The sequence below is a fragment of the Drosophila subpulchrella genome, unplaced genomic scaffold, assembly GCF_014743375.2.
Source record: "Drosophila subpulchrella strain 33 F10 #4 breed RU33 unplaced genomic scaffold, RU_Dsub_v1.1 Primary Assembly Seq420, whole genome shotgun sequence".
NCBI lineage: Eukaryota > Metazoa > Arthropoda > Insecta > Diptera > Drosophilidae > Drosophila > Drosophila subpulchrella.
In genome coordinates this window covers 364930-391139 of record NW_023665636.1, presented here as the reverse complement: position 1 = coordinate 391139, position 26210 = coordinate 364930, and the positions used below count along the sequence as shown (strand labels likewise).

At 55.0% G+C, this 26210-nt stretch overlaps 1 protein-coding gene across 1 annotated transcript in view; it reads right to left on the bottom strand.

The window, feature by feature from the left end:
• LOC119562329 (mucin-1-like) overlaps nucleotides 1–25916 on the bottom strand; it is a 47336-nt gene extending 21420 nt beyond the window's left edge. Inside the window, exons 1-9 of the mRNA XM_037875487.1 lie at nucleotides 25793–25916; nucleotides 24290–24925; nucleotides 23886–24181; nucleotides 20085–20163; nucleotides 18542–19072; nucleotides 18032–18327; nucleotides 14229–14307; nucleotides 12581–13216; nucleotides 12177–12472 (exon numbers count right to left, since the gene is read on the bottom strand). Coding sequence (XP_037731415.1) covers nucleotides 12177–12472; nucleotides 12581–13216; nucleotides 14229–14307; nucleotides 18032–18327; nucleotides 18542–19072; nucleotides 20085–20163; nucleotides 23886–24181; nucleotides 24290–24925; nucleotides 25793–25916 — 2973 coding nt within the window. The remainder of the gene's footprint in view (nucleotides 1–12176; nucleotides 12473–12580; nucleotides 13217–14228; nucleotides 14308–18031; nucleotides 18328–18541; nucleotides 19073–20084; nucleotides 20164–23885; nucleotides 24182–24289; nucleotides 24926–25792) is intronic.
• Nucleotides 25917–26210: the final 294 nt, after the last annotated feature.

Sequence of the window (26210 nt, the reverse complement as noted above, 5' to 3'; positions counted from 1 at the left end):
GCTGACGAATGGTCATTGCAATTTGCTGTTACCAAGACAATAGCATTGACTCAACCTGCCACTCGAATAGAATCATCAACGTGGTCAATCCCTGACGGAATAGATTTGGCTGACCCATTGTTTTTTAAACCACAAAAAATTGAAATTTTACTAAGCACCCAGGAATTCTTCGAATTGCTCACTGGCGGAAAACTATCACTGGGGCCTGGGCTACAATGCCTACTTAACACTACACTCGGATAGATTATTGGTGGACAAGTTGTTGACAATCCGCAATCTAGGGCGAAGGCTAATGTTCTTATGTGCAAAATCTCGCAGTCCGAACAGCTGAATGAAAATCTAAAAAGGTTTTGGGAAATCGAATCATTTCCAGAATCATCTCAAAACCAGTACACAACTGAAGAGGAAGAATGTGATCGCCACTTCTGCAAAAACTCTGCTTTTCTCGAGAATGGGCGAGTTCAAGTTCGGCTTCCCTTTTCGAAATCTACCCAACAATTGGGAAGTTCGGTGGATATTGCCAAGAAACGATTTTGGCAAATAGAGCGTCGTTTACAACGTTTACCCGATCAAAAAAAAATGTATTCTGATTTCATGCAAGAATATATTGATCTGGGGCACATGCAACCTGTAGATAGTTTTGACCCAAACCAACCTCACTATGTAATCCCGCTTCACGCTGTACTGCGTCCAGACAGCTCAACAACAAAGTTGCGTGTAGTTTTTGACGCATCTGCGAAGTCGTCGACAGGAGTATCATTAAATAACATTTTAATGGTTGGACCGACAGTTCAGCAAGACCTTATCTTAACCTTGCTTTCATTTAGGTTGCATAGAGCTAGTGGGATGGCTCTGAGGGCGCCGAGCTGAAGGCTACCGAACGGGTCGCAGGTTGCGGATAGCGAGCGCCCTGGTTCTCCAGGGTAGCTACGAATAAGCGTGGAAGTTGGACACGGCCCGGCTACCGCCAAGCCCCCAACATGAAGCGCAAATAAGTAGCCCCGGACAGTCAGCGGGTATCTGCGCCGTAGCAGTACCGACGTCGCGCTTGTGCTGCCGCCTCCGACAAATAGCTCACACACACCCCCCTTCCCACACTCTTTGAACCTACCTCTTCCCTACCCACACAACTCATCTCACCCCGGGCTGGACTAAGGTGTCACTCGTACCGTGCCGAGAGTCAATCTGGCTGGGAGCCCGAGTCATCAAATAACTCAGTCTCAAACGGTGAGCTCAGGCAAGTGGCGACCGCCTGTTCTAAGTCAGCCTTACCCGGGTACGGCGGATCTCTGCCCGGGTGGACCTGTCCTTTCTCCGCAGCTCGTGGGATTTAACATGGAGAACTCAAATAACAATAAACAATCAGACTGCACAAAACGAGAGCCCGACACTCTTATAAAGTCGGAAGTCGTAACCAACGACGAAAGAAAGAGCAAGATCACGGCTCTGACTACCCCAGTCCACGTGACGTCTACCCCTGCCAAGGCCAGCGAACCACGCAGCCGGCTAAGCCCAACTCGCCATAGCGACAAGCCCAAGCCTCCCACCAGCGTAGGTGTGGCTAACCAGTCGCTCCAACCTGAGGGGAGCGCCAAAGCCGGTCTCGTGGTGAGTACCAGGGCAAAGGAGTTCAAGAGAGTTCCACCTAACCAGGCTGGACCTCTTGAAAGAAAGAAGGCTTCCAGGATCCTCAAACGGCTGGCCACCAATCCGATACGTGAGGATCAGACTTCGAAATTGGATTACCAGAAAATCCAAGAGGACATAGCCTGGGCGAAGGCAGTTATCCCAGACTTCGACATCGCTATGACTACCAGCAACAAGCGTGAGAGGTCGATGGAGTCAGCTCAACCAGCGAGCAAGAAGGCCAAAGTAACCAACCGCGGCACATGGTCGAGATCCTTTGCGGAAGTGGTAAAGGATCGGAAGATCATTGGAGTCATCGACCAGAGCGATGAAGGCGGAAGGATCCCAAGAAACCATTGGGGTCTGGTTAGACGGGCCCTTGCGACAGTGGCCTTGAAAGTGCTGGACGAAAACCCAGGACCGCCACCCGATTGCACTGATGCAGGGTGGTACCAGGGCAACGTAAAGTTGATCGCCTGCGAAGACGAGAGATCGGCAGCACTGTACAAGGCTGCAATTGACAAAGTCGGCGAGGTCTACCCCGGGGCCAAGCTGGCAGTTTGTGAGGCTGCAGACATCCCGTCTCGACCGAGAGCGAGGGTGTGGCTGCCGTCTGAACCATCGGAACCAGAGGCTATACTCAGCCTGCTGACCAGGTTCAACCCAAAACTTCCAACAGACGGTTGGAAGGTGGTCAAGGTGGAGAAGACCGAGCGAGTCACCATGAGCGTGGTCATCCTCCTGAACCAGGCATGCTTGGAACCCCTCGCAGCCCAGCAGCACCGAGTGAACTACGGGTTCGATAAGGTGCAGCTTCGTATTTACGACACAGACAAGATAGCGGCAGACAACCTGGCTGCCTGTGCGTCGTACGAACCCCCGAGCGACGACGAACCAGATCACGAGGAGGCCACCCTCACCGGCTACGTGTCAACCGACTCGGAGCTGACGGAGAGCCTGAAACAGCTGTGCACCCAGGACACAGCCCGACCAGGGCGCTCTGTCCTCCAGGACATAGCGGAGGAAGCGGAGGGAACCCAGCCCGATCCCAGTCCCAAAGATGGTGCAGTTTCTGCAAATTAATCTGCACCACAGCAAGGCAGCATCCGCTGCCCTCCTCACCCGCCTGGCAACAGGCAACATAGACGTAGTCCTCATTCAAGAGCCATGGATTGTTGGTAACAACATCTGTGGCTTATCAACCCCCCTATACAAGCTTTTTTACACCAAGGACAAGGGTAAAACCAGAACCTGCATTCTCACAAAAACACACTTTAACACATTTCTTATTCCACAGTTTAGCGAAGGCGACCTTACCACGGTCAGGCTGGAGCTAAGCGAACACACCCATCACACCATAGCATCATTCTATCTGGCTCACGACCACGAAGGGCCACTACCAAACACCACTACACAACAACTCATACACACTCACTCATCTAAGGAACTCATCCTGGGTGGGGACGCTAACTCTCACCACACACAATGGGGAAGTACAAACACCAACGAAAGGGGTGAGTTACTCTACGATTATCTCCTTCAATCAAATCTATTCATCTGCAACAAAGGTAATGACCCAACTTTCATCACTAGAAATAGGAGGGAAGTACTAGACATTACTCTAATATCTGATCCCCTACTTAACCAACTTGAAACGTGGAAGGTGGGGACCGAACACTCATTCTCAGACCACCGGTACATAGAATTTACAATAAGTCTAGACCATCCTCCAGCCGAGAACATCACTAATCTAAGATTAACCAACTGGGGATACTACAAAAATCTCCTCAGCAGGAACCTACTCGCTCCCCCGACACGCATACACAACCGTCAAGAATTAGATAACCTAGTCAACACTTTTACCGATATCTGCGGGGAGGCCTTAAAAAGGGCTTGCCCAAGTAGAACAGGCAAAACAAAGCACAAACCCCCATGGTGGAACCCAACCCTGGCGAACCTTAAAAGAGAGTGTAGAACTTACTTCAATAAAGCTAAATATAACAATAGCGAATCCTCCTGGAATCTATATCATTCAAAACTAAGCCTATACAAAAAGGAAATAAGAATATCAAAACGAAGAGCCTGGGCTAATTTCTGCAGTAGCATAGAATCTACTGCGGAGGCATCCAGACTCAGAAGAATTCTAGCTAAAGCTCCAGCTACCATTGGCTATCTTAAAACCAATGATGATGGCTGGACGGAAAACAGTCAGGAAACCCTTGAACTGCTGTTAGACACACACTTCCCTAACAATACCCAGGTAGTGGAGGACCTCCACATAGAGGAGAATCTAGACGACCAGAGTATTGCCAACATTTCAAACCCTGACCGCATTCAGTGGGCTGTTAACTCTTTTAAGCCCTTCAAATCACCTGGCCCAGATGGGTTCTTCCCGGCCCAGCTACAACGGACATTAGATATGTCCCTTCCCTGGCTGACAGCCATCTTCCACGGCTGCCTTGCTCTAAACCATATTCCAACAAGGTGGCTGGACGTTAAGGTAATTTTTATACCGAAAGCCGGCAAGCCCTCCCACACCAACCCAAAGGACTTCCGCCCGATCAGTCTCTCTTCCTTCTTGTTGAAGACCCTGGAAAGGCTAATTGACACCCATATCAGACTAACCATCGACCATAGCCTACTCTCTGACGCACAGCATGCGTACCGTAAGGGTAGATCAACCGATACCGCCCTCCACTCTCTAGTGTACAGTATAGAACGAGGCTTCCACAATAAGGAATACTCTCTTGCAGCTTTTCTAGACATAGAAGGCGCCTTCAACAACGTCACCCCAACGGCGATCACTGGTGCTCTGACTGAACTGGGCATTGAGCGGCCCATAGTGGGACTCATACACACCATGCTAACCAGCAGGGTAGTGCACTCCACTATGGGATCGGCCCTCTCGACCAGGAATGTCAGTAGAGGAACCCCACAAGGGGGAGTACTCTCACCTCTTCTATGGGTTTTGGTGGTCAACAAACTGCTATCACTTCTAGAAGAGGCGGGCACAAAAGTGGTAGCCTACGCGGATGACGTGGTTATCCTACTGCAGGGCAAATTCCCGCAAACCCTTTGTAATCTGATGGAGACAGCCCTATCCACCCTTTCCCGGTGGACGGCTGGCTGTGGACTGGGAGTTAACCCGGAAAAGACCGAACTAGTCCTCTTTACAAGGAAGTACAAGATACCAATTCTAGTTCCCCCAAAACTACACCAAACGCGCCTAACCTTCAGCAACCAAGCAAAGTACCTAGGTGTCATTCTTGACAAAAAGCTCCTCTGGACTGACAACATCCTAGATCGCACACGCAAAGCGGCCATAGCCCTCTTCGCTTGTAAAAAAGCCATAGGGAGGAAGTGGGGTTTCTCCCCCATGATAGTTCACTGGCTATATACTGCAATAGTCAGGCCCATTCTCCTCTACGGAAACATCGTTTGGTGGCCTTCTCTAGATAAGAACTGCAACCTCCGGATCCTTCACAAGATCCAAAGGAGCGCAGAACTCTGCATCAGTGGGGCGCTGCGCACTACCGCCACTGAGGCTCTAAACACAATTCTCGATCTCCAACCCCTGGACCTACTTGCCAAAAGCTGGGCATCTGCAACAGCGCTGAGGCTCCGTGAAGCAGCGGCATGGACAACGGGCTCCACGGGTCACTCCATTATCCTATCAAAACATTCACCCCTACCACGTTATACAGACTACGTCCCACCCATAGTCAACTTCGAAAGAAGATACAAAATTCATATACCCACCCGTTCAGACTGGGACAACCTCCCACATCAATTCGTAAACGCCGTCAACATATACACGGACGGCTCCAAGTTTAACTCCCAAACAGGTGGGGGAGTCTTCTCCCCCGAATTAGACATAAAAGTCTCATTCCGCCTACCAGACCACTGTAGTGTTTTCCAAGCGGAAGTGATGGCAATTCAGGAAGCCACTACCCACCTGAACACGTCTGTACATAAGGACAGTGATATCTTCATATTCTCGGATAGTCAAGCTGCCCTCCGGGCCCTCGACTCCTACACAACGAGCTCAAAAACAATCTCTGAATGCCGCAAATCTCTTAACGAGATGGCCACTCATCTGAGAATCAGCCTCATCTGGGTGCCTGGGCACCGCAACATTGAGGGCAACTGCATAGCAGACGAGCTGGCAAGACAGGGGACAACCGCCGATATCCTTCGTGATAAGGACACGGTAGGGATGCCCATGGCTACCTGCAAGCTCCATCTCAGGCAGAGATTGTATACTCTTTCCAATAACCGTTGGAACTCAATCTCAACATGCCACAATTCTAGACTCACATGGCCAAACTATAACACGAAAAGAACAAGAACTCTCCTACAATGTAGTAGGGAGGACATCTCCACTCTCCTAAATGCCCTCACGGGCCACTGTCTTATAGGGACTCATGCGATAAGGCTGGGTTTAAGTAACCACGACTTCTGCCGCAGCTGCAAGGAGATAGACGAAGAGGAGAGCATCGAACACCTCCTATGCTTCTGCCCAGCGCATAACCTAAAGCGCTTTCAAACCCTAGGTAGCTACACACTTCCGAACCTTGCGGCCATTCAGGACGTAAGCATTCAAAAATTACTATGCTTCTTAAGAAGAACAGAATACTTCGAGAAGGCAGAAAACCCATGAGCTAGGGAAACGGATCTTTCAGAGATCATGTGGTATCACAAGGGGCCCATTGTGGCCTAAGTGAGGGGACTAATAGTTAGTCTCCAACCACTCCTACCTAACCTAACCTAACCTAGGTTGCATAGGCATGCTCTAACAGCTGATATAACAAAAATGTATCGGCAATTCATTGTAGATCCCCATGACCGCAAGTTTCAGTTGATTTGGTGGAGGCACAACATTTCTGACCCGTTGAAATTATATCAGTTGAATACTGTCACGTATGGGCTTGCTTGTGCACCGTTTCTCGCCATCAGAAGTTTGCATTTCATAGCAGAGAAATATAGGAAAGAATTTTCGATAGGAGCTAAAAAATATATCTAAAGAGATGTATGTCGATGACCTCCTTACAGGAGCTGACTGCATTAAGGATTTAAAATTGAAGACTGATCAAGTTACTGGAATCTTATCTTGTGCCGGATTGGAGGTAGCCAAATGGAATTTTAGCAAGTTGGATGATAATATCAAAGAACATCGATTCAAGTTAGACAGCAAAGATATCACAAAAACCTTAGGAATGTCGTGAAGGCCCCAGGTGGACGAATTTTGCTTTCGGTTCGATTTGCCAAAAACTAACGCTATGACGAAAAGGAACATTCTCTCAATTATTGCACGCTTATATGACATACTTGGCTTGTTAGGACCAGTGGTTATAAGATGCAAAATTTTTGTGCAGGAGCTGTGGATGAGTCATTTGGATTGGGACGAAATACTGCCTCAACAATTAATAGATCGTTGGAAATCTATTTATCCTGTCTTGCACAATTTAAACCAAATCGCCATACCCCGATATGTAGGACTTTCCCCGAAACATGACTGCGAAATACATGGATTCGCAGATGCTTCACGGCCTGCATATGGCTGTTGTATATATCTGCGCTCAATTCAAAATGGATCAGTAGAATCGCATTTACTCATAGCAAAGTCAAAGGTTGCCCCAATTAAAGTCCTTTCTCTTCCACGATTAGAGCTCTGTGCTGCATCAATTCTTTATGATAGGTGGAACAAATTAAAATATAATTTCAGCAACATACAAAAGGTTGTTTTCTGGACAGACTCCAAAATCGTATTACATAGGCACACTATGCACTCTTCCCAATTAAATTGCTTTGTAGCCAATCGGATCTCAGAAATTCAAACTCAATCATCGAACATTTCTTGGCGTCATGTGCCAGGAAAAGAAAATCCGGCTGACATCATATCTCGTGGATGCAAGGTCAGCGAACTTCAAAATACAAGTTGGTTTACAGGGCCAACCTTTCTTAAGTTGGAAGAACATCTTTGGCCGCAGTCGTTTGTAAGGACCTTTTTCATAGGCTGGGATAAAACTCAGTCCGGCCAGGGTCCTCTACAGTTAAATTTGTAGAAAAATATTGGAACGAAACTGGACGGGGAGTTGCCGCGGGGATTTGTGGGGAAAAGAGGCCAGAGTATCCGCGTTGCACCGAGTAAGCAGCTCTAGCGCAACACGGCACCCGAAAGGTATAGTGGAGGGCGGGGCTGCTCCTGGCGAAAATACTAACGAAACGAGCGGCGTGGCCGATCCCTGAGAAAATACCAGCAAAACTGGACGGCGTGGCCGTTCCCCCTGGATGTGGGACTCACAAGCTACTGGGGTAGGGGGTAGGGAACCGAGGGGAGGATGGCCGGAGGCGACCCTTCCCTGTGCTCCCTGTGGTCGATCGAGTGGTCGTTTGCACTGAGTAATCGTCTCTGGCGCAACACGATTCCCGACCGGCACAGATCACTGCACGTGGCTCGCGACTACCTAAACCGTATTTGGGGCGGGGTTCCCAGGAGAGGGTGGCCAGAGGCGATCCTTTCCTATGCTCCTTGTGGGCGATCGGGTGGTCGTTTGCATCGAGCAAGCTTCTCTAATGCAACACGATTCCCGACCGGCACAAATCACTGCAGGTGGGTTCCCGAAAAATGCACAAATTCACACGGACACATACTTCTTCATTCTCTCTTGTCTTTATTATTCGCTAGTTTCACAAGTTATTTTCCTAGTCCCCTACTCGCACTCAGTCTGATCTCTATTGTCTGTCCCACTTACTCCTTGGATCCGGCGTGCCGACGCTCGTGCCGCTGTACCACTCCGGGTTGAAGTCCGCTCCTAGGTCTGGTCGCCTTTTCTGCCATTCGGGAAAGGAGACCGAGCTTCCGCCCTTGCGGCCGCATGTAAGCCCGGTTTGCCGGGTTTTTTCCGTTTCCCAACACAGTTTCTTATCGATCCCCCGCCTATCGCTATCGGCACTATCAGCTGTTGGCCCTCGGTTGACCAACACTGGGTGGTTTTCCAGCCCTGGTGCGCGCGATATTTAAATCTGATAAGCTTAGCTTCTAGTTTGAACTTAAATAAATTGCCTTCGTGGCGTAACGACTTATATTATAATTATATTATATATTAAAACTTATAAATAAATGGCCTTCGTGGCGTAATCTCCAATTGTATGCCTTCGTGGCGGAAAGAATAGAAGTGGCGAAATGTGGAGGGTGTGTTTCACGCATCCTCACACCCCCCCCCCCCCCCCCCCCCTTTCTTCGGCGTGATTATGGCGGAGGGAAACGATCACCTCCCGCCCGGCGGTGATGGTGACTCGGAACCGATGACCCTCGATCTGGCGCAGGTAGCGCACCCTCCGTCGATCCTGCTCCTGGATGGATGCGACTAGGGCTGTAGGCAGTCGTCGCTGGTGGGTGTCTACCCTCCAGCCGACTGGGGCGACGATCCACTGGGCCTCCTCCATGACTTGTCCTGCCTGAGTGCGAGGATCGACTTATATTCGTCGACTCCCTTATGTTGGGCACGCGCTCTCTCCGGTGGCTTCTTCCGGGTCCCCTAGTTGGTCGCTACGTTGGTGGTACTCCTTCAGGTCGCCTACTCCTGCTGTTCGCCTCTTCCTGTTTTCCATATGTTGTATCCTGACGATATTCGGGGAGAGGAACTTCAGCACCTTAAATGGCCCCGAGTACTTAGGAGCAAGCTTCGCGTGAAAGCCTTCGCTGGCCTTTGACAGGTGGTGAAGGCGGACCATTACGTGTGATCCGAGCTGGGGTCTCCACTCGCGACGTCGCAAATTGTAGTGGCGGCCTTGTTCCTGAGAAGCCATCTGGTTGGTTTCCAGCGCAGTGCGGAAAGCTTCCTGAAGTCGTTTAGCTCGCTCAGTGGGGTCCAACGGCGACGAGTGTAGACCAGGCGTGACCACATCAAAGAGGGCTCCTGGCAATCTGGGTTCCCTACCCTGCACCAGATAGGCGGGGCTGAAACCGGTGCTATCTGAGATGCTCGTGTTTATGGCCAGCGAGATCTCTGGCAGTAGCTGATCCCATGTCCTGTGATCCTGGTCCACGTACTGGGCTATCATTGTCTTGATGGTCCGGTTTGCCCGTTCGGAGGGGTTCTGCTGCGGGGAATAGGGAGCTGTGTATTCCAGTTTGATGCCGTTAGTGCGACAGAATGTCTTGAAACCGCGGCTGGTAAACTGCGTGCCGTTGTCGCAAATCAAAGTCCTGGGGGCTCCAAAGCGGGATATTATCCTTTCCCGAAATCCCAACTCCAGTTGGGCGGCTGTGGCCTTCTTTAGGGGTATGATCTCAAGCAGCTGGTGACGTACCGCATAACGTCTCGATGTAATCCCGGCCAGAAATATCGTTGGGCAATCCGTCTGCGAGTCTTCCGGATGCCCAGGTGACCAGCAGAAGGGTGGTCGTGGCATTCCTCCAGCACTCGTTGTCTCTGCTCCCGAGGCACGCAAAGCTTCCATGGGTTGCTGTTTCCCACGTCTGAGGTGTGTCCGATGTGTCGATACAGCTGTCCGTGATCCAGAGTGTAATCCGGAAACTTTTCGGGGCGCCTCTGGACTTCTTCTTGCATCCTCTGGATCCATTTGCACTGAGTTCCGTGTTCCGCGATCAGCTGAAGCATCCGTAGGGGTTGTCGGGAGAGGGCGTCGGCGACAACGTTGTATTTGCCCTTCCGATAGAGGACGGTAAACTGGTATTGTTGCAGCTCCAGAGCCCACCGGGCTATGCGGCCCGTGGGGTTGTCAATCGAGTTCAACCACTTGAGAGCGAGGTGATCAGTAATCACGTCGAACTGGTAGTCCTCCAAGTAGCAGCGTAGCTTCCGCGTGGCCCAAACTATGGCGAGTGGGAGTAGTTTTCCTCGGCTCGCTCGAGGCGTCGACTTACGTAGGCGATGACCTTTTCCTCTCCATCGATGCTCTGAGTGAGGACTGCTCCAAGTCCTGCATCACTTGCATCCGTCTGAAGCTGGAACTTGTATTCAAAAGCGCGACCACCGTTGTGGTGGCCAACATGGCGCTCGTGGAGGGGCGTCGAAACGGGTTCTTCCCCTTTGCCGTGGCGGCGTCCGCCTGCGGCTGTAGGCCGTAGCTGTTCTCCGTGGTGATGCAGGTTCCCGCGGTGTCACCTGACGGGTTCCTCGACAACGGGGGTCCCGAGGGGTCAGGACTTGTCTTCCGCACTGGCGTTTGACTTTATGTGAGTCCTCGGAGCAGGCTTTGGAACTGTTTTGGTTCCCCCCTCGGTGCCTTGCGATGATTGCGGCGTACCGGATGTGCTTGGGGATTGCGCGGTTGCGGCCGTAGGAGTCGCCCGCGTATCTAGGGTTGGTTCTACCTTCCGGGTGGCAGGTGGGGCTAGTTGCAAGCAGACTTGCCCGCAGACTTGCTTAGAGTTGCGCTGATGGCGCAAAGGAAGTCGATGCCCAAAATCACTTCGTCCAGGATCGTTGGCAGGACTAGTAGCGTCAGCCCGATCGGTCGGTCGTTTAAGCCGACTTGCGCCTGGAGGGCCTTGGTCACCTCTTTCTGGGATCCATCCGCCAGAGAGATGCGGGAGCGGACTTCTCTGCTGTTTCTTCCTGAGTCTAAGCGCTTGGCGATCGCTTCGCTAACAAAGCTTCGCGAGGCTCCTGTGTCAATTGTTGCCGAGAAAGGTTGTCCCTCGATGATAACATTGGCAATAATCCGCCCCCCTGCCAGGCGGAGTGGGGAATCTAGTGATGGGGGAGCACCGAGTGGGTCACCGCAGGCTCTCGACGTGGGCGGCGACCCTGGCCGTTTTCCGTCCGGCGGCAGCAGTCGATGGTACGGATGTTTCATTTCCCACAGTCCCAGCAGTGCATCAGCGGTGGGTTTCGGCATTCTCGTGCGAAGTGTCCAATTTCTCCGCAGCGGTGACAAGCTCGGCCGATGTCAACCGGTGGTTCCGCTGCCTGGGCGATCATCCCGTTGGATATCGCCGGCCTCCTGGGTCCAGAGGGCGTTGGAGCGAGAAAGTTCTGGGGTCTAGGTGCGGGTCTTCCGCTGCTCTCCCTGCCGGAATTCCAGCTTGCGGTTGGAATTAGGGCTGCATGTCGAACGGGGTCTCGATCCCGTGCGATTTCGAACGCAGTTGCCAGTTGGGTAAGCCCCTCTAGTGAGGAGAACTCATGTCGCCGTATGAAAAGCTGGTACTCCGGCATCAAATTCTCGTAGATCCGCTCGAGCTCCTGGTCTAGTGAGTACTTGGCGCGTTGCATCATCAGGCGTAATTCCACTACGTATATTTTGAAGGGCTCGGCCACTTGTTGTTGCCTGGTCCGGATGGCATCTTCTAGGCTCTGGTAGTACCGCGGAGGCAAGAAAAACTCCAGAAACTCTCTCCGGAAAGTTTCCCATGGCTCGGTGTGCATTTGGTATGCCCGGTAGCAGCCTTCGGCGCGGCCTGAGAGAAGTCCAATGACGGCCCTCGGTATGTCACTCGTTCTCACATTGTAGGCAGTGGCACCTTCCTCGATGCGTTCTATAAAATGAACGGGGTCTGACTGTCCGTCAAACAGTACGCCCCATCCTCGCAGTTTCTCGGCGAACACTGCCGCGGATATAGGGCTGTGCGGAAGATGGGCGGCTGGGTTGGCAGCCGGTATCTCCCGTCCAGGGCTTTTCCGTAGGTTCCCTGAGCAGGGCACGGGAAGCGTGTGATCCTCAATTCCGGGCATCGGTGAGGTGGCCCGACTGGTGGACGTCCTCTGGGTGGGTGCTTCCGGGTATATTGCCTCCAGTGCGGCAAAGCGCTCTCGTAGAGCCGGGCTGTGGTCTCCTCCGCCGATGAAGGATGCCAATCGTGGTCGTAGTTCGTCTACTTGGCCGTTCGGGTCAAGTCCAAACTCTTTTAGCAGAGCCTGCAGCTCGTCCTTCCGGCGGTAGGCGATCCACCTGACCCCCATGTTTGCGGTCGTGGAATCACCTCCGGATGCGGTGAAAAACCTGTCCTCTTCCAGTCCGGCAGCTGCCGGAACTGGCTTTGATTCTGCGTCCTCTGACGTTTTTTTTCCCGAGACACTGGGCATACGCGCGGTGGCGCTGCCGATGGCTCTGCTGGGGATCACTCGGTGAGCGCTCCTAGTGGCGTGACTGGGCGCTGGGCGCACGGCAGGTGCTGCTGACGTGCGGCACTGGCTGACCGATGTGGTTGCGGCTGGCGCTCCCGTTGGCGCTTGGTGAGTGCGGCTGGTGAGCGGCGGTGCTGATCGTTGGGCGCTCCTGGTGGCGCTCGTAGCGTGGCGGGTGACCACGTATCCGGCGCGGTTGGCGCTGTTAAGGGCGCGGCTGGGCGCTGCTGATGGGCGCTGTTGGTGGCGCTCGGTGGGCACTCGGTAGGCACTCGGTGGGTGCTGCTGGTGGTGCAAATGACGCCGCTGAGGGCGCGGGGCCGCTCGTTGCGTGCTCCTGGTGACGCTCGTTGTGTGGCTGGTGACCACGTGTCCGCGCTGTGCGTGCTCCTGGTGGGAGCGCTGGGTGGGTGCCGCTGGTGGTGCACTGACGCCGCTCACTGGGCGCTTGTTGGGCGCTTGTTGGGCGCTGCTGGGCCGCTCTGTGGGCGCTGCTCGGGACGCGGTATGCGCTTGACGGCTTCGTGGGAGGCCACGTGGCTATGTGGCGCTCCGGGAGTGGGTTGGCGTTGGCGGGCGCAGCGTTACGGGATCCCCTACTCTAACTATTCCTGCGGTCTCCTATTTTTCTCTAAATCTCGTCTACTGGACATGGGTCTTTAGGCCATGCGGTTGGTGGTAAAAACCCAACTCTCCTGAAGGATATCTAGTCGTCCTTATTAGTCCCTGTTCGGGCGCCAAACTGTAAGGACCTTTTTCATGGGCTGGGATAAAACTCAGTCCGGCCAGGGTCCTCTACAGTTAAATTTGTAGAAAAATATTGGAACGAAACTGGACGGGGAGTTGCCGCGGGGATTTGTGGGGAAAAGAGGCCAGAGTATCCGCGTTGCACCGAGTAAGCAGCTCTAGCGCAACACGGCACCCGAAAGGTATAGTGGAGGGCGGGGCTGCTCCTGGCGAAAATACTAACGAAACGAGCGGCGTGGCCGATCCCTGAGAAAATACCAGCAAAACTGGACGGCGTGGCCGTTCCCCCTGGATGTGGGACTCACAAGCTACTGGGGTAGGGGGTAGGGAACCGAGGGGAGGATGGCCGGAGGCGACCCTTCCCTGTGCTCCCTGTGGTCGATCGAGTGGTCGTTTGCACTGAGTAATCGTCTCTGGCGCAACACGATTCCCGACCGGCACAGATCACTGCACGTGGCTCGCGACTACCTAAACCGTATTTGGGGCGGGGTTCCCAGGAGAGGGTGGCCAGAGGCGATCCTTTCCTATGCTCCTTGTGGGCGATCGGGTGGTCGTTTGCATCGAGCAAGCTTCTCTAATGCAACACGATTCCCGACCGGCACAAATCACTGCAGGTGGGTTCCCGAAAAATGCACAAATTCACACGGACACATACTTCTTCATTCTCTCTTGTCTTTATTATTCGCTAGTTTCACAAGTTATTTTCCTAGTCCCCTACTCGCACTCAGTCTGATCTCTATTGTCTGTCCCACTTACTCCTTGGATCCGGCGTGCCGACGCTCGTGCCGCTGTACCACTCCGGGTTGAAGTCCGCTCCTAGGTCTGGTCGCCTTTTCTGCCATTCGGGAAAGGAGACCGAGCTTCCGCCCTTGCGGCCGCATGTAAGCCCGGTTTGCCGGGTTTTTCCGTTTCCCAACACAGTTTCTTATCGATCCCCCGCCTATCGCTATCGGCACTATCAGCTGTTGGCCCTCGGTTGACCAACACTGGGTGGTTTTCCAGCCCTGGTGCGCGCGATATTTAAATCTGATAAGCTTAGCTTCTAGTTTGAACTTAAATAAATTGCCTTCGTGGCGTAACGACTTATATTATAATTATATTATATATTAAAACTTATAAATAAATGGCCTTCGTGGCGTAATCTCCAATTGTATGCCTTCGTGGCGGAAAGAATAGAAGTGGCGAAATGTGGAGGGTGTGTTTCACGCATCCTCACCCCCCCCCCCCCCCCCCCCCCCCCCCCCCCCTTTCTTCGGCGTGATTATGGCGGAGGGAAACGATCACCTCCCGCCCGGCGGTGATGGTGACTCGGAACCGATGACCCTCGATCTGGCGCAGGTAGCGCACCCTCCGTCCATCCTGCTCCTGGATGGATGCGACTAGGGCTGTAGGCAGTCGTCGCTGGTGGGTGTCTACCCTCCAGCCGACTGGGGCGACGATCCACTGGGCCTCCTCCATGACTTGTCCTGCCTGAGTGCGAGGATCGACTTATATTCGTCGACTCCCTTATGTTGGGCACGCGCTCTCTCCGGTGGCTTCTTCCGGGTCCCCTAGTTGGTCGCTACGTTGGTGGTACTCCTTCAGGTCGCCTACTCCTGCTGTTCGCCTCTTCCTGTTTTCCATATGTTGTATCCTGACGATATTCGGGGAGAGGAACTTCAGCACCTTAAATGGCCCCGAGTACTTAGGAGCAAGCTTCGCGTGAAAGCCTTCGCTGGCCTTTGACAGGTGGTGAAGGCGGACCATTACGTGTGATCCGAGCTGGGGTCTCCACTCGCGACGTCGCAAATTGTAGTGGCGGCCTTGTTCCTGAGAAGCCATCTGGTTGGTTTCCAGCGCAGTGCGGAAAGCTTCCTGAAGTCGTTTAGCTCGCTCAGTGGGGTCCAACGGCGACGAGTGTAGACCAGGCGTGACCACATCAAAGAGGGCTCCTGGCAATCTGGGTTCCCTACCCTGCACCAGATAGGCGGGGCTGAAACCGGTGCTATCTGAGATGCTCGTGTTTATGGCCAGCGAGATCTCTGGCAGTAGCTGATCCCATGTCCTGTGATCCTGGTCCACGTACTGGGCTATCATTGTCTTGATGGTCCGGTTTGCCCGTTCGGTGGGGTTCTGCTGCGGGGAATAGGGAGCTGTGTATTCCAGTTTGATGCCGTTAGTGCGACAGAATGTCTTGAAACCGCGGCTGGTGAACTGCGTGCCGTTGTCGCAGATCAAAGTCCTGGGGGCTCCAAAGCGGGATATTATCCTTTCCCGAAATCCCAACTCCAGTTGGGCGGCTGTGGCCTTCTTTAGGGGTATGATCTCAAGCAGCTGGTGACGTACCGCATAACGTCTCGATGTAATCCCGGCCAGAAATATCGTTGGGCAATCCGTCTGCGAGTCTTCCGGATGCCCAGGTGACCAGCAGAAGGGTGGTCGTGGCATTCCTCCAGCACTCGTTGTCTCTGCTCCCGAGGCACGCAAAGCTTCCATGGGTTGCTGTTTCCCACGTCTGAGGTGTGTCCGATGTGTCGATACAGCTGTCCGTGATCCAGAGTGTAATCCGGAAACTTTTCGGGGCGCCTCTGGACTTCTTCTTGCATCCTCTGGATCCATTTGCACTGAGTTCCGTGTTCCGCGATCAGCTGAAGCATCCCTAGGGGTTGTCGGGAGAGGGCGTCGGCGACAACGTTGTATTTGCCCTTCCGATAGAGGACGGTAAACTGGTATTGTTGCAGCTCCAGAGCCCACCGGGCTATGCGGCCCGTGGGGTTGTCAATCGAGTTCAACCACTTGAGAGCGAGGTGATCAGTAATCACGTCGAACTGGTAGTCCTCCAAGTAGCAGCGTAGCTTCCGCGTGGCCCAAACTATGGCGAGTGGGAGTAGTTTTCCTCGGCTCGCTCGAGGCGTCGACTTACGTAGGCGATGACCTTTTCCTCTCCATCGATGCTCTGAGTGAGGACTGCTCCAAGTCCTGCATCACTTGCATCCGTCTGAAGCTGGAACTTGTATTCAAAAGCGCGACCACCGTTGTGGTGGCCAACATGGCGCTCGTGGAGGGGCGTCGAAACGGGTTCTTCCCCTTTGCCGTGGCGGCGTCCGCCTGCGGCTGTAGGCCGTAGCTGTTCTCCGTGGTGATGCAGGTTCCCGCGGTGTCACCTGACGGGTTCCTCGACAACGGGGGTCCCGAGGGGTCAGGACTTGTCTTCCGCACTGGCGTTTGACTTTATGTGAGTCCTCGGAGCAGGCTTTGGAACTGTTTTGGTTCCCCCCTCGGTGCCTTGCGATGATTGCGGCGTACCGGATGTGCTTGGGGATTGCGCGGTTGCGGCCGTAGGAGTCGCCCGCGTATCTAGGGTTGGTTCTACCTTCCGGGTGGCAGGTGGGGCTAGTTGCAAGCAGACTTGCCCGCAGACTTGCTTAGAGTTGCGCTGATGGCGCAAAGGAAGTCGATGCCCAAAATCACTTCGTCCAGGATCGTTGGCAGGACTAGTAGCGTCAGCCCGATCGGTCGGTCGTTTAAGCCGACTTGCGCCTGGAGGGCCTTGGTCACCTCTTTCTGGGATCCATCCGCCAGAGAGATGCGGGAGCGGACTTCTCTGCTGTTTCTTCCTGAGTCTAAGCGCTTGGCGATCGCTTCGCTAACAAAGCTTCGCGAGGCTCCTGTGTCAATTGTTGCCGAGAAAGGTTGTCCCTCGATGGTAACATTGGCAATAATCCGCCCCCCTGCCAGGCGGAGTGGGGAATCTAGTGATGGGGGAGCACCGAGTGGGTCACCGCAGGCTCTCGACGTGGGCGGCGACCCTGGCCGTTTTCCGTCCGGCGGCAGCAGTCGATGGTACGGATGTTTCATTTCCCACAGTCCCAGCAGTGCATCAGCGGTGGGTTTCGGCATTCTCGTGCGAAGTGTCCAATTTCTCCGCAGCGGTGACAAGCTCGGCCGATGTCAACCGGTGGTTCCGCTGCCTGGGCGATCATCCCGTTGGATATCGCCGGCCTCCTGGGTCCAGAGGGCGTTGGAGCGAGAAAGTTCTGGGGTCTAGGTGCGGGTCTTCCGCTGCTCTCCCTGCCGGAATTCCAGCTTGCGGTTGGAATTAGGGCTGCATGTCGAACGGGGTCTCGATCCCGTGCGATTTCGAACGCAGTTGCCAGTTGGGTAAGCCCCTCTAGTGAGGAGAACTCATGTCGCCGTATGAAAAGCTGGTACTCCGGCATCAAATTCTCGTAGATCCGCTCGAGCTCCTGGTCTAGTGAGTACTTGGCGCGTTGCATCATCAGGCGTAATTCCACTACGTATATTTTGAAGGGCTCGGCCACTTGTTGTTGCCTGGTCCGGATGGCATCTTCTAGGCTCTGGTAGTACCGCGGAGGCAAGAAAAACTCCAGAAACTCTCTCCGGAAAGTTTCCCATGGCTCGGTGTGCATTTGGTATGCCCGGTAGCAGCCTTCGGCGCGGCCTGAGAGAAGTCCAATGACGGCCCTCGGTATGTCACTCGTTCTCACATTGTAGGCAGTGGCACCTTCCTCGATGCGTTCTATAAAATGAACGGGGTCTGACTGTCCGTCAAACAGTACGCCCCATCCTCGCAGTTTCTCGGCGAACACTGCCGCGGATATAGGGCTGTGCGGAAGATGGGCGGCTGGGTTGGCAGCCGGTATCTCCCGTCCAGGGCTTTTCCGTAGGTTCCCTGAGCAGGGCACGGGAAGCGTGTGATCCTCAATTCCGGGCATCGGTGAGGTGGCCCGACTGGTGGACGTCCTCTGGGTGGGTGCTTCCGGGTATATTGCCTCCAGTGCGGCAAAGCGCTCTCGTAGAGCCGGGCTGTGGTCTCCTCCGCCGATGAAGGATGCCAATCGTGGTCGTAGTTCGTCTACTTGGCCGTTCGGGTCAAGTCCAAACTCTTTTAGCAGAGCCTGCAGCTCGTCCTTCCGGCGGTAGGCGATCCACCTGACCCCCATGTTTGCGGTCGTGGAATCACCTCCGGATGCGGTGAAAAACCTGTCCTCTTCCAGTCCGGCAGCTGCCGGAACTGGCTTTGATTCTGCGTCCTCTGACGTTTTTTTTTCCCGAGACACTGGGCATACGCGCGGTGGCGCTGCCGATGGCTCTGCTGGGGATCACTCGGTGAGCGCTCCTAGTGGCGTGACTGGGCGCTGGGCGCACGGCAGGTGCTGCTGACGTGCGGCACTGGCTGACCGATGTGGTTGCGGCTGGCGCTCCCGTTGGCGCTTGGTGAGTGCGGCTGGTGAGCGGCGGTGCTGATCGTTGGGCGCTCCTGGTGGCGCTCGTAGCGTGGCGGGTGACCACGTATCCGGCGCGGTTGGCGCTGTTAAGGGCGCGGCTGGGCGCTGCTGATGGGCGCTGTTGGTGGCGCTCGGTGGGCACTCGGTAGGCACTCGGTGGGTGCTGCTGGTGGTGCAAATGACGCCGCTGAGGGCGCGGGGCCGCTCGTTGCGTGCTCCTGGTGACGCTCGTTGTGTGGCTGGTGACCACGTGTCCGCGCTGTGCGTGCTCCTGGTGGGAGCGCTGGGTGGGTGCCGCTGGTGGTGCACTGACGCCGCTCACTGGGCGCTTGTTGGGCGCTTGTTGGGCGCTGCTGGGCCGCTCTGTGGGCGCTGCTCGGGACGCGGTATGCGCTTGACGGCTTCGTGGGAGGCCACGTGGCTATGTGGCGCTCCGGGAGTGGGTTGGCGTTGGCGGGCGCAGCGTTACGGGATCCCCTACTCTAACTATTCCTGCGGTCTCCTATTTTTCTCTAAATCTCGTCTACTGGACATGGGTCTTTAGGCCATGCGGTTGGTGGTAAAAACCCAACTCTCCTGAAGGATATCTAGTCGTCCTTATTAGTCCCTGTTCGGGCGCCAAACTGTAAGGACCTTTTTCATGGGCTGGGATAAAACTCAGTCCGGCCAGGGTCCTCTACAGTTAAATTTGTAGAAAAATATTGGAACGAAACTGGACGGGGAGTTGCCGCGGGGATTTGTGGGGAAAAGAGGCCAGAGTATCCGCGTTGCACCGAGTAAGCAGCTCTAGCGCAACACGGCACCCGAAAGGTATAGTGGAGGGCGGGGCTGCTCCTGGCGAAAATACTAACGAAACGAGCGGCGTGGCCGATCCCTGAGAAAATACCAGCAAAACTGGACGGCGTGGCCGTTCCCCCTGGATGTGGGACTCACAAGCTACTGGGGTAGGGGGTAGGGAACCGAGGGGAGGATGGCCGGAGGCGACCCTTCCCTGTGCTCCCTGTGGTCGATCGAGTGGTCGTTTGCACTGAGTAATCGTCTCTGGCGCAACACGATTCCCGACCGGCACAGATCACTGCACGTGGCTCGCGACTACCTAAACCGTATTTGGGGCGGGGTTCCCAGGAGAGGGTGGCCAGAGGCGATCCTTTCCTATGCTCCTTGTGGGCGATCGGGTGGTCGTTTGCATCGAGCAAGCTTCTCTAATGCAACACGATTCCCGACCGGCACAAATCACTGCAGGTGGGTTCCCGAAAAATGCACAAATTCACACGGACACATACTTCTTCATTCTCTCTTGTCTTTATTATTCGCTAGTTTCACAAGTTATTTTCCTAGTCCCCTACTCGCACTCAGTCTGATCTCTATTGTCTGTCCCACTTACTCCTTGGATCCGGCGTGCCGACGCTCGTGCCGCTGTACCACTCCGGGTTGAAGTCCGCTCCTAGGTCTGGTCGCCTTTTCTGCCATTCGGGAAAGAAGACCGAGCTTCCGCCCTTGCGGCCGCATGTAAGCCCGGTTTGCCGGGTTTTTCCGTTTCCCAACACAGTTTCTTATCGATCCCCCGCCTATCGCTATCGGCACTATCAGCTGTTGGCCCTCGGTTGACCAACACTGGGTGGTTTTCCAGCCCTGGTGCGCGCGATATTTAAATCTGATAAGCTTAGCTTCTAGTTTGAACTTAAATAAATTGCCTTCGTGGCGTAACGACTTATTTTATAATTATATTATATATTAAAACTTATAAATAAATGGCCTTCGTGGCGTAATCTCCAATTGTATGCCTTCGTGGCGGAAAGAATAGAAGTGGCGAAATGTGGAGGGTGTGTTTCACGCATCCTCACACCCCCCCCCCCCCCCCCCCCCCCCCCCCTTTCTTCGGCGTGATTATGGCGGAGGGAAACGATCACCTCCCGCCCGGCGGTGATGGTGACTCGGAACCGATGACCCTCGATCTGGCGCAGGTAGCGCACCCTCCGTCGATCCTGCTCCTGGATGGATGCGACTAGGGCTGTAGGCAGTCGTCGCTGGTGGGTGTCTACCCTCCAGCCGACTGGGGCGACGATCCACTGGGCCTCCTCCATGACTTGTCCTGCCTGAGTGCGAGGATCGACTTATATTCGTCGACTCCCTTATGTTGGGCACGCGCTCTCTCCGGTGGCTTCTTCCGGGTCCCCTAGTTGGTCGCTACGTTGGTGGTACTCCTTCAGGTCGCCTACTCCTGCTGTTCGCCTCTTCCTGTTTTCCATATGTTGTATCCTGACGATATTCGGGGAGAGGAACTTCAGCACCTTAAATGGCCCCGAGTACTTAGGAGCAAGCTTCGCGTGAAAGCCTTCGCTGGCCTTTGACAGGTGGTGAAGGCGGACCATTACGTGTGATCCGAGCTGGGGTCTCCACTCGCGACGTCGCAAATTGTAGTGGCGGCCTTGTTCCTGAGAAGCCATCTGGTTGGTTTCCAGCGCAGTGCGGAAAGCTTCCTGAAGTCGTTTAGCTCGCTCAGTGGGGTCCAACGGCGACGAGTGTAGACCAGGCGTGACCACATCAAAGAGGGCTCCTGGCAATCTGGGTTCCCTACCCTGCACCAGATAGGCGGGGCTGAAACCGGTGCTATCTGAGATGCTCGTGTTTATGGCCAGCGAGATCTCTGGCAGTAGCTGATCCCATGTCCTGTGATCCTGGTCCACGTACTGGGCTATCATTGTCTTGATGGTCCGGTTTGCCCGTTCGGTGGGGTTCTGCTGCGGGGAATAGGGAGCTGTGTATTCCAGTTTGATGCCGTTAGTGCGACAGAATGTCTTGAAACCGCGGCTGGTGAACTGCGTGCCGTTGTCGCAGATCAAAGTCCTGGGGGCTCCAAAGCGGGATATTATCCTTTCCCGAAATCCAAACTCCAGTTGGGCGGCTGTGGCCTTCTTTAGGGGTATGATCTCAAGCAGCTGGTGACGTACCGCATAACGTCTCGATGTAATCCCGGCCAGAAATATCGTTGGGCAATCCGTCTGCGAGTCTTCCGGATGCCCAGGTGACCAGCAGAAGGGTGGTCGTGGCATTCCTCCAGCACTCGTTGTCTCTGCTCCCGAGGCACGCAAAGCTTCCATGGGTTGCTGTTTCCCACGTCTGAGGTGTGTCCGATGTGTCGATACAGCTGTCCGTGATCCAGAGTGTAATCCGGAAACTTTTCGGGGCGCCTCTGGACTTCTTCTTGCATCCTCTGGATCCATTTGCACTGAGTTCCGTGTTCCGCGATCAGCTGAAGCATCCCTAGGGGTTGTCGGGAGAGGGCGTCGGCGACAACGTTGTATTTGCCCTTCCGATAGAGGACGGTAAACTGGTATTGTTGCAGCTCCAGAGCCCACCGGGCTATGCGGCCCGTGGGGTTGTCAATCGAGTTCAACCACTTGAGAGCGAGGTGATCAGTAATCACGTCGAACTGGTAGTCCTCCAAGTAGCAGCGTAGCTTCCGCGTGGCCCAAACTATGGCGAGTGGGAGTAGTTTTCCTCGGCTCGCTCGAGGCGTCGACTTACGTAGGCGATGACCTTTTCCTCTCCATCGATGCTCTGAGTGAGGACTGCTCCAAGTCCTGCATCACTTGCATCCGTCTGAAGCTGGAACTTGTATTCAAAAGCGCGACCACCGTTGTGGTGGCCAACATGGCGCTCGTGGAGGGGCGTCGAAACGGGTTCTTCCCCTTTGCCGTGGCGGCGTCCGCCTGCGGCTGTAGGCCGTAGCTGTTCTCCGTGGTGATGCAGGTTCCCGCGGTGTCACCTGACGGGTTCCTCGACAACGGGGGTCCCGAGGGGTCAGGACTTGTCTTCCGCACTGGCGTTTGACTTTATGTGAGTCCTCGGAGCAGGCTTTGGAACTGTTTTGGTTCCCCCCTCGGTGCCTTGCGATGATTGCGGCGTACCGGATGTGCTTGGGGATTGCGCGGTTGCGGCCGTAGGAGTCGCCCGCGTATCTAGGGTTGGTTCTACCTTCCGGGTGGCAGGTGGGGCTAGTTGCAAGCAGACTTGCCCGCAGACTTGCTTAGAGTTGCGCTGATGGCGCAAAGGAAGTCGATGCCCAAAATCACTTCGTCCAGGATCGTTGGCAGGACTAGTAGCGTCAGCCCGATCGGTCGGTCGTTTAAGCCGACTTGCGCCTGGAGGGCCTTGGTCACCTCTTTCTGGGATCCATCCGCCAGAGAGATGCGGGAGCGGACTTCTCTGCTGTTTCTTCCTGAGTCTAAGCGCTTGGCGATCGCTTCGCTAACAAAGCTTCGCGAGGCTCCTGTGTCAATTGTTGCCGAGAAAGGTTGTCCCTCGATGGTAACATTGGCAATAATCCGCCCCCCTGCCAGGCGGAGTGGGGAATCTAGTGATGGGGGAGCACCGAGTGGGTCACCGCAGGCTCTCGACGTGGGCGGCGACCCTGGCCGTTTTCCGTCCGGCGGCAGCAGTCGATGGTACGGATGTTTCATTTCCCACAGTCCCAGCAGTGCATCAGCGGTGGGTTTCGGCATTCTCGTGCGAAGTGTCCAATTTCTCCGCAGCGGTGACAAGCTCGGCCGATGTCAACCGGTGGTTCCGCTGCCTGGGCGATCATCCCGTTGGATATCGCCGGCCTCCTGGGTCCAGAGGGCGTTGGAGCTAGAAAGTTCTGGGGTCTAGGTGCGGGTCTTCCGCTGCTCTCCCTGCCGGAATTCCAGCTTGCGGTTGGAATTAGGGCTGCATGTCGAACGGGGTCTCGATCCCGTGCGATTTCGAACGCAGTTGCCAGTTGGGTAAGCCCCTCTAGTGAGGAGAACTCATGTCGCCGTATGAAAAGCTGGTACTCCGGCATCAAATTCTCGTAGATCCGCTCGAGCTCCTGGTCTAGTGAGTACTTGGCGCGTTGCATCATCAGGCGTAATTCCACTACGTATATTTTGAAGGGCTCGGCCACTTGTTGTTGCCTGGTCCGGATGGCATCTTCTAGGCTCTGGTAGTACCGCGGAGGCAAGAAAAACTCCAGAAACTCTCTCCGGAAAGTTTCCCATGGCTCGGTGTGCATTTGGTATGCCCGGTAGCAGCCTTCGGCGCGGCCTGAGAGAAGTCCAATGACGGCCCTCGGTATGTCACTCGTTCTCACATTGTAGGCAGTGGCACCTTCCTCGATGCGTTCTATAAAATGAACGGGGTCTGACTGTCCGTCAAACAGTACGCCCCATCCTCGCAGTTTCTCGGCGAACACTGCCGCGGATATAGGGCTGTGCGGAAGATGGGCGGCTGGGTTGGCAGCCGGTATCTCCCGTCCAGGGCTTTTCCGTAGGTTCCCTGAGCAGGGCACGGGAAGCGTGTGATCCTCAATTCCGGGCATCGGTGAGGTGGCCCGACTGGTGGACGTCCTCTGGGTGGGTGCTTCCGGGTATATTGCCTCCAGTGCGGCAAAGCGCTCTCGTAGAGCCGGGCTGTGGTCTCCTCCGCCGATGAAGGATGCCAATCGTGGTCGTAGTTCGTCTACTTGGCCGTTCGGGTCAAGTCCAAACTCTTTTAGCAGAGCCTGCAGCTCGTCCTTCCGGCGGTAGGCGATCCACCTGACCCCCATGTTTGCGGTCGTGGAATCACCTCCGGATGCGGTGAAAAACCTGTCCTCTTCCAGTCCGGCAGCTGCCGGAACTGGCTTTGATTCTGCGTCCTCTGACGTTTTTTTTCCCGAGACACTGGGCATACGCGCGGTGGCGCTGCCGATGGCTCTGCTGGGGATCACTCGGTGAGCGCTCCTAGTGGCGTGACTGGGCGCTGGGCGCACGGCAGGTGCTGCTGACGTGCGGCACTGGCTGACCGATGTGGTTGCGGCTGGCGCTCCCGTTGGCGCTTGGTGAGTGCGGCTGGTGAGCGGCGGTGCTGATCGTTGGGCGCTCCTGGTGGCGCTCGTAGCGTGGCGGGTGACCACGTATCCGGCGCGGTTGGCGCTGTTAAGGGCGCGGCTGGGCGCTGCTGATGGGCGCTGTTGGTGGCGCTCGGTGGGCACTCGGTAGGCACTCGGTGGGTGCTGCTGGTGGTGCAAATGACGCCGCTGAGGGCGCGGGGCCGCTCGTTGCGTGCTCCTGGTGACGCTCGTTGTGTGGCTGGTGACCACGTGTCCGCGCTGTGCGTGCTCCTGGTGGGAGCGCTGGGTGGGTGCCGCTGGTGGTGCACTGACGCCGCTCACTGGGCGCTTGTTGGGCGCTTGTTGGGCGCTGCTGGGCCGCTCTGTGGGCGCTGCTCGGGACGCGGTATGCGCTTGACGGCTTCGTGGGAGGCCACGTGGCTATGTGGCGCTCCGGGAGTGGGTTGGCGTTGGCGGGCGCAGCGTTACGGGATCCCCTACTCTAACTATTCCTGCGGTCTCCTATTTTTCTCTAAATCTCGTCTACTGGACATGGGTCTTTAGGCCATGCGGTTGGTGGTAAAAACCCAACTCTCCTGAAGGATATCTAGTCGTCCTTATTAGTCCCTGTTCGGGCGCCAAACTGTAAGGACCTTTTTCATGGGCTGGGATAAAACTCAGTCCGGCCAGGGTCCTCTACAGTTAAATTTGTAGAAAAGTATTGGGACGAAACTGGACGGGGAGTTGCCGCGGGGATTTGTGGGGAAAGGAGGCCAGAGTATCCGCGTTGCACCGAGTAAGCAGCTCTAGCGCAACACGGCACCCGAAAGGTATAGTGGAGGGCGGGGCTGCTCCCGGCAAAAATACTAACGAAACGAGCGGCGTAGCCGATCCCTTGAGAAAATACCAACAAAACTGGACGGCGTGGCCGTTCCTCCTGGATGTGCGACTCACAAGCTACTGGGGTAGGGGGTAGGGGTTAGGCATCCGAGGGGAGGATGGCCGGCGGCGACCCTTCCCTGTGCTCCCTGTGGTCGATCGAGTGGTCGTTTGCACTAAGTAAGCTTCTCTGGCGCAACACGATTCCCGACCGGCACAGATCACTGCACGTGGCTCGCGACTACCTAAACCGTTTGGGGCGGGGTTCACAGCAGAGGGTGGCCAGAGGCGATCCTTTCCTATGCTCCTTGTGGGCGATCGGGTGGTCGTTTGCACTGAGTAAGCAGCTCAGGCTGATCGCTATTGTCTGTCCCACTTACTCCTTGGATCCGGCGTGCCGACGCTCGTGCCGCTGTACCACTCCGGGTTGAAGTCCGCTCCTAGGTCTGATCGCCTTGGCTGCCATTCGAGAATGAGAGCGAGCTTCCGCCCTTGCGGCCGCATGTAAGCCCGGGTTTCTTCGTTTCCCAACACAGTTTCTTATCGAACCTCCCGCCTATCGCTATCGGCATTATCAGCTGTTGGCCCTCGGTTGACCAACACTGGGTGGTTTTCCAGCCCTGGTGCGCGCAATATTTAAATCGGATAAGCTTAGCTTCTAGTTTGAACTTAAATAAATTGCCTTCGTGGCGTAACGACTTATATTATAATTATATTATATATTATAACTTATAAATAAATGGCCTTCGTGGCGTAATCTCCAATTGTATGCCTTCGTGGCGGAATGAATAGAAGTGG